Consider the following 8150-nt stretch of genomic DNA (forward strand, 5'->3'; position numbering starts at 1 on the left):
CATTCATTCTATGACAAGTAGCATGATAATCTCGAATTTGTCTAAGCTAAGCAATAAGAGTATAGCATGATAATCTAGAATTCGTCTAAGCTAAACAATAAAAGTACCTGGTGCTAGGGAACTTGACCTGGTGAGATCGGTTAACTTCTAAGCATATACTTGCAAGCAGCCTGAGAGTATAACAATACACCCAAAAAACAGCAAATTTCGTAATTATATTCAGAACAATTCATCAAAAATCCCAACCAGAACAATCCTTAATAATCTTTGCATTGGTTTTTCTCACTCGAACTAATGCGTTAGCCTTCCCTTTTACTCGCAAAGGTATCTTTTGCTTTCTCTTCATTTCTGCAGCAACGCGTTTTCGTACTATCTGAAACACCTGCGTATACCTTTTCACTTTACAACGCCAAATTTGAACATATTCGAGATTGGTAATATTTAGTCATTTTGAAAGTAATAAAATAAGCTACAAAAGTAAATACAATAACAAAAAAAGATCGAGGCGATCAAACATGAATACTCTCAGTTTACTGCTAAAGTCATACCTCTGGTGCTATTGTTGATCCCGTGCTAAAAACAGATTTCGCAATCACCCTATTTTCGAGCGATGCTGTGACTTGTTCCTCTTCATGTAACAGATTATTTGCAGGTTTTGAAGAGTTTTGAGTGGAATCAGTCGCGATTACTCCTGAAATAACATGAAGTTCTTCAGGAAATAAATTAGTAGACTAAAAATGTTTCACTAACCACAATGCTTTTCATTTGCGCTACATGAGCAGTCATCCAACACTCGACAGCTGTTAACATTCAGCTTTTCCAATTCATTCTGAGCATTCTTTATCCATTCCTTGAGCCTAAAAAGAATCGTATTAGAAACTAAAATAATCAGTTCGTACATATATACGAAAGTAACAGAGAAATGAAGAGTACGATAACATGCAGCAAGTAGGAAATAAAGATAAAAACGACTTTGACCATTTCATGAAGAATGCTGTTGATATATCAGAAGTTGAACTAAACACCTGCACATCCACATTACTTTGAAACAATACTAAACCTTAACAGTGGCGCAATATGTATTTTCATTTTAACATCACGAACCTATTATTACGACTATTATTGAGCACATTTTCATTCGATTCATCGATATCACCCTGAGAATCAGATGACTCCTCGCTACTACCATCTTCATCCGTGACAGTTGAAGAATCATCATCCTTCTGTACTTTTTCCAGAGCCTATAGGATCCTCATATTACAATGGAAACTTTTAACTCTACTAATTTGACGTACGCTAAACATTAACAAAATTTAAGTGGATAATCAGCCATTGAAAAATGTCACTTACTACCATGTAATAGCAAAGACTTCCTACGAAATTAAGTATGGCTACAAGAAGACCTTGTCGTAAGCTTTTGACATGCGAGGAGTAAATCCGCTAGCATTCACTTCTACATCGAGATTGTACTTTCTCGTCATTGCTTCGAACTTCGGATACAGTTCGCTTTCGTAATTAAACCTGAGAACATATATAATGCTTCAAACTCGTTTCGTGGATAGAAAAAAACAAAAAAATATATGATGGCTATAAACCAGTTTTCAAAGAAGAAAACACACCGTCTTTTAAAAAAGGTCCGAACGCAGCTTACATCCCTCTCGAAATAGAATTGCGCATTTGGATGATCCACACTGACCATTTGCGGTAAGTCGATTAATATCGGTTCTTCTTGCTGCAAAGGAAGTTTGCCTTTGCATATCAAATCTCCAAAAATAAAGAAAAATGTTACTGGACAGTGCAAATATTTCCTTACTTCAGTTAACATAATGTTGAATTCATTGAAATCACCGTGTATGAGCCCATAACGCGCTAACCGCACGATAATATTCATCAGTTTTTCATACAGTCCTTCTGTCTGAAACATAGTAAACACTGATTTTATAGACACCATATAGCTTAGAAGGAATTAGGACAAAAAAGTACCATTCCTTGAAACTTCAGTTTCCCATTATAGTCAAAACGAGCGAAAAAAATCTGATGCTGATGCTTACATGAACTTCATAAGGATTCAAATTCTGTTGATGAATTTAAGAAATTCTGTTCATCCCTATGAATAAAAAAATGATTTCAAGTTCTTCGAATTAAAATAAGATTGCAAATAGTAAACAAATAAATTGTGATAACAAGAAGTGGAAAAGCAGATTCTTCCAATCAGTTATTTGTACTATAACTTTATTTCTAAGTTAGACTGAATAATTAGTTCGTTTTAGTTCATTTTTTCCGTTTGTAAATATAATAAAAATCTCGAACAGGATTAAAAGGAAAAAATACCATACATCGTTTATTTGCTGCACATGGCAAAGCGTTGTACCGTTGATTAAATCCATAACAACCACATGACGACACCTATCGATTGGCCTTGGAAGTGGAAAACTGTGATCGTGTAATGCTGCAATAAATTAAAGAAATATATAGCTAATTTGGGAAACATAAAAGAGAATGCAATTATCACTAGACGTAGGATTGAATTACAACAGCTGAAAACAAAACAAAATTTAAGTTCTAAGTTAATAAATACCTTTCAGGAAAGCGAACTCTTTTGTTGCAGCTAGACTAGAAAGATAGAGCCAGGAGCATGATTTTCGCTTTTTGTGATAATCCCTCTTTTCCTTTAACTTTCGAAATGACGTCCTTCCTAATCTATGAAATTTCAACACTAAATCCTAAAAAATTGACCTGGAAATGAAGAGAAATACAGCAATAAATCAAACTGCTTAATATAATCAAAGACAAAGACTCATATTCTTTTATGGATCTTATATGCAGGTTGCTCTAACGCGAAGAGATATATTATAAATTTGAAGCTAAGCAGTTACATCTAAAACTGATGACGAAAAATGCTTCAAAACGAATCTTGATGAAACTAACATTAAGCTTTGGATCACCACCAACAAAAACATCGGACTCTTTGCCGACACCTATTTGATTGCCAACCGCTCCAACTACTTCCCGAGCACTGAGGGCTTTCAAAGCAAGAACATCGTAACCAAGTGTCGTTAAGCGATAACCATCATCTAAACCATCCTGCATATTTAACAGCTAAGTTAGATATACCATTCCTTGTATTAGAATTTTTGAAAATATTCTCATCATTTGACGTATATAGTTGAAAAATAGTTGAAAAACAAAATACACATGAACAATCCCACTTATCTAGTATATAAGTGATTCGGCTTTTATCTCATGTATTTTCTTTCTTAACATTTATGTTTACTGTTACAATCAACGTATTTGAGGTGACAATTTACAGCGTTTCCCACGTTCATGTGCAACAGTGCCATGCTTTGCTAAATCCGCAAGAATACGTACGACAGCACCGCGGTGTATTTTAGCAATTGATCCAATTAATTCCAGCGGTACTAATTCATGGTTTTTCATTCCCAGTTCCACCTGTAAAAAACTGCACCTATCATCAAACAAACTGAAATATCAACCTGATGTCTTCAACAATTCACGGTAATCAGTAAGAACCTTAGAAAACTAATGAGTATGTCACTGCAAAATAATATATAATTATGTGTAATTAGAAGACCGCAAGGAATAAAAGAACAAACCGCAATAAGGACCCGGAAATGTTCCTGTTCCATGTAACGAATTACTGTTATATTCATACGTCCCATATCTGGAACAAATAAGTGTAATAAGAATAGGAAATGTTCCGGAAGTACGATGAAATCATAATAACGTGGGGACATTCTTAGGATCACAACAGCAACAATATGTATAAAGACGCGAGATCCATGATATCATAAGAGATGGTAAAAGTATAATACGGCACAACTTGTCTTTTTCTTGTTCCATTGTTTTCGACGAGTACTCGAGTAATTACATGTGATTCAGTATTGTAAATCAATACTCGAGTAATCACATGTGACCTTTAACCTGGTGTTGTAAATCAACGAGCACATCTTTCTGCGCTAACCCAAGATTATACGAAGGAAAGAAACGAATTACACGAAACTGCTTTAAAGTAATTTGATATGAATGGAAGAATTGCTGCTTATCTGCGATTATTTGAAAGAAGAAATAAAAAAATAAAAAATAATTCTGGCGTATATTATAACTTTTGTAACATCTGGGAGAGTGAAGAGGTCAACAAAGCATCTATTCTGAGCAACAATATTTGTTACGAATTCAATGCATAAAATGAAAGAGCAATTCATCGCCGAACGACAAGTCGACAATCTTCTGGCCCACTGAAAGTAACTCGAACTTTGAAAAGAATGAACTCGGGAGCGACATCGGTGCAAGAATACACCATGAGAGTAATTTCCGGAAAAACTGCAACTGAACTCTAACGGAACTAATCATTGTGCGGACGTAAACTATACTTACTAACACTCGCAACATTAGTACGTCAACGCTGAACACAAAATAAAGACTTGTGCCTTACGTCTTCCTCCTTTCCTTGATTTTTTATTCGTTGTTTGACAGTACAAAAGGGAAATTTCCTCGATTATGGAACATGTTAGAATATGAAAGATCCACAGCATTTTGTACTCGCTGATATACACTAAATTAAATGAACATAACAAAGGCATAGTGACTAGAGTTAGTGAAAAGTTCTCGTACATAACAATGTCTGGAAGCTCATTAAACTTCAAGAGGTATATATTGAAACGAAATCAATCGAAGAATGGATTCCTTCGTATGGCCGATCAAATTAATTCTTGTAACTTGAGAAAGTAAAAGAAATTTGCAAATGTTGAAATTTCGAAGTTGAAACACGAAAAGTAAGAGAGATTATGTAAAAACAATGAGACCTACAAGATTTACATTGCGGAAAAGAAATACAACAGTAATGAAATCTAAATACAAATAAATTTTCGGAACAACTATTAACCTGACAATGGTAAAGGTATTTAACGCAATACTGGGAACGTGATGCAAGAACCAGTGAGAGATGACACAATAAGAGCGAAGTAATTGCCAAATCTCTACTAGAACCGTATTTCAATATTGCTTTCGGCAACAGTAAAGGGATATCAGAACCACAATCTGAACCAACGATTGGAAGTGGAATACTGGTGACAGTAACCTATTCTTTTTTGTTCACCCCTTTGTCACTGTCTCTTTCTTTTGTCCTCCATCATTCGTTCATTACCTTTTACCTGTTTCTTTTTCATTCAATCCGTTCTAAAAATGCCCATCTGATGATCCTCAAAATCTCCAAAACAGCCAAGCCACGCGTTTATCCGGAATAACAGTACCAGCAAGAAGTGAATAAAAGCACTGCATTCACTACTAAAAAGAGACTGGATTCTTTCGCATGGTGTATTAACTTGGAATAACGACGGGATGTCGCGAAAGATTTGTTAGTAGCATTGTGTAAGTTGAGATTTAGCAAAAATTGACTTACGCAATTGAGATACGATGTAATACCATCAGTAACGAAGTTTATCGTGGTTAATTTCTTAATAATACAGCAAGAATAAATGATACCAGTCCAAATTCGAAATATAAAAAAATTGACAATGATTAGAAGAGGCAAAAGAGATATTTGTATTAAGAAATGCAGTTTATTGGGAAACGATAATTCCCGCAAACTAATTTAAAGAAAAGAAGAATGAAGATAATTAAAAGATATAGTTAAAGATATAAAGGCGAAGGAGATCCTCATAATCCGTAATTGACCTTGCACAGCAGGAATTGTTTACAATATTGAGTAACATAGTAACATGTAATCAAGTAACATGCAAAATGCTAAAGACAATTCATATGATTCTTGGTGCACAAATCCAAGCACAAGATATTTGAGGGAAACTGGAAGAGCTGGCAGATTTCTAATACAGAGTAAATAGGCCTATGTTTATATAATTAAACGAGTTAACAAAAGGATGATGAAAGTATTTACAATAATTTCATTTGATCAATGAAAACCAACGAATAATTTTTTCATGGATTTATTTAATTTGTTTTAACATATAAATTTTTCCAATTTCCGACTACATTTATATTCATGGTGGTGCAAAGAATTGGAGCATTTTTCAAAATCTTCGTAAGAACGTCTTGATAACTGAAGTGTTCATTTTACATGAACAATGAACACATTTTGCATGAACATTTTCATGAACATAACAATTTACATGAACATTTTTACATGTTCATGTAAAATGAACAATGGTTACCTTGTAAATAAAGTCACCTATTTAAAAATAAATGCCGCCCACAACATTTCCAAATTTGCAGTTGTTATTCCCTCAAATGCTTTCAAATTCATTTTTCCCTGAAAAGTAACCGCCGTTTGTACGTGTGTCTGTGTGTTTGTTCATGTCTTATCCCTACATCTTTCCTGAAGACAGGATGGTTTAATCATCCTTCCATCTTTCCTTCTCTGTTTCATCATCCGGTTTTCCATCTATACCACTATGCTTCACCGCAGTATTAAACTCCGCCATTAATATTAATAGCATACCTGCACGTGGCTGCTTAATGTTCTATCATCAAACATTTTCCTAAATGCTTCATACTGTTTACTTTCGATACATCAATCATCGAAAATACCGGTAGTATTGATTAACGAATGCTCACTTTGATCATATTTTCTAGTCTCACCCTACCAACGGTTTTTCCACTCTTGTGTAATTTTACCTTCAAAGGTTTTCCAGTGTCTTATTTTCATTTCCCGGTTCCTATCTATACCGCTGTACTTCATCACAGTATTAATCTCCGCCATTAATATCAAAAAATATACCTGTATCTGGTTGCTTAATGTTCTATCTATCACATATTTTCCTACCGAAAGAATCAATTAACGAATGCTCACTTCAATCATATTTCCTAGTTTCACCTCACCAACAGCAAGTTTTCCCTTTGTGTAATTTTACCTCTAGAGATTCTTTTCAGTGTCTTAGTTAAATTCCCTTTCGCCAAAAGAGTAACACTTCCTATTGCTTCTGCAATATCTTTAAACTTCTTAAAAGATCAATTACAACCTAAAACTTAACAAAAAGTTCAATCGATCTCATGAATCTATCGAAATCCATTAATAACTGTTCCACTATTACAATCAGTATTTGAAATTTGCAACAACATTTTGTTGTCTCTTCTTTACAGTTGAGAAAAAGAACAAAAGGAGCTGAAAAAAAGTAGATAATAGTCGAAGCAAAAAAAGATGAAGAAAAAAATTTCAACCGTTCCACCATCACAATCAGTATTTAAGCAACGTTCTGTTGTCTTTTTTACAATTAACAAAAAATAAAAGAGCTGAAAGAAAGTGAAGATATGTTCGGATACGCCAAGTTATGATGCATCCAACCCCTCATAAATACCTCATCTAACCATATCCATTCCCATCAACAGTAGCTGCAAAAAATTCTCATTCTCTGTGTCTTTTCTAATGTTGAACACTCATCCTAAACATTACCCACATTTTCCAACTTCTTTTCGTCCAACAAATGAAATATTTTACCTATACCTATGTAACGTCAATATTTTAAATAGCAATTGAGATGTCTCGAGATCCCAATTTTCACCTAATAGTCCAAAATGTCATACATACAAGGTAATTCTACTCTATCAGTTTAAATTATAACCTTGAACCAAGCATATCCTGCAGGTGTCTCGAATAGCACCAACATACTTACCTGTAATAAACAATGTATGGTTGGTTGACAGGCCTACCGTCGTTAGGTGACACGTCAATGCAAGCAGTTCCCTGCCAACTAAGTCAGCACGAAACGCTTACATACATGCACAACACAAGCTCGTTACGTTTCCACCTCTCTCCCTATACCGACCTGTCCCAGTATGTTGCTTCAGCCAGGATAAATACCCAACCAGCCGTGAAATATTGCCCAGGCTGTTGTGTAAAAGGCTTGTGAAATCTGGTAATTGCTGTGGTTTGAATGACCGCAGGAGATAGGCGGGAATGGGTGAGGAATATTATTTCGAAATTCAACGGTGACTGGCGGTAGAGAGTGTCCCATAAGCTTAGTAAAGCCACCACTAAGGAATATATGAATGTTTTGCTGAAGTTATATTTGATCTCGTATTTTAACATTCTATGGCGGACATCCCAACATGCTCAAATTGTCTGAATTCAGTACTTACTTCATAACAGTGAGAAATTCAGGTTTTCAGGGCGAATT

At 34.8% G+C, this 8150-nt stretch overlaps 1 protein-coding gene across 1 annotated transcript; it reads right to left on the reverse strand.

Moving 5' to 3' along the window:
- Positions 1-3755, reverse strand: LOAG_03963 (atypical/RIO/RIO2 protein kinase; the record flags this gene model as incomplete). Its single annotated transcript, XM_003139500.2, has 12 exons — positions 1-373; positions 549-691; positions 751-857; positions 1105-1241; positions 1404-1521; positions 1620-1732; positions 1814-1915; positions 2337-2449; positions 2579-2723; positions 2929-3074; positions 3309-3450; positions 3615-3755. The coding sequence occupies 12 exons, from the start codon at positions 3753-3755 to the stop codon at positions 233-235; spliced, it is 1548 nt and encodes a 515-aa protein (XP_003139548.1). The 3' UTR covers positions 1-232.
- Positions 3756-8150: the final 4395 nt, after the last annotated feature.

Source organism: Loa loa (assembly GCF_000183805.2).
Source record: "Loa loa unplaced genomic scaffold supercont3.65, whole genome shotgun sequence".
Lineage (NCBI taxonomy): Eukaryota > Metazoa > Nematoda > Chromadorea > Rhabditida > Onchocercidae > Loa > Loa loa.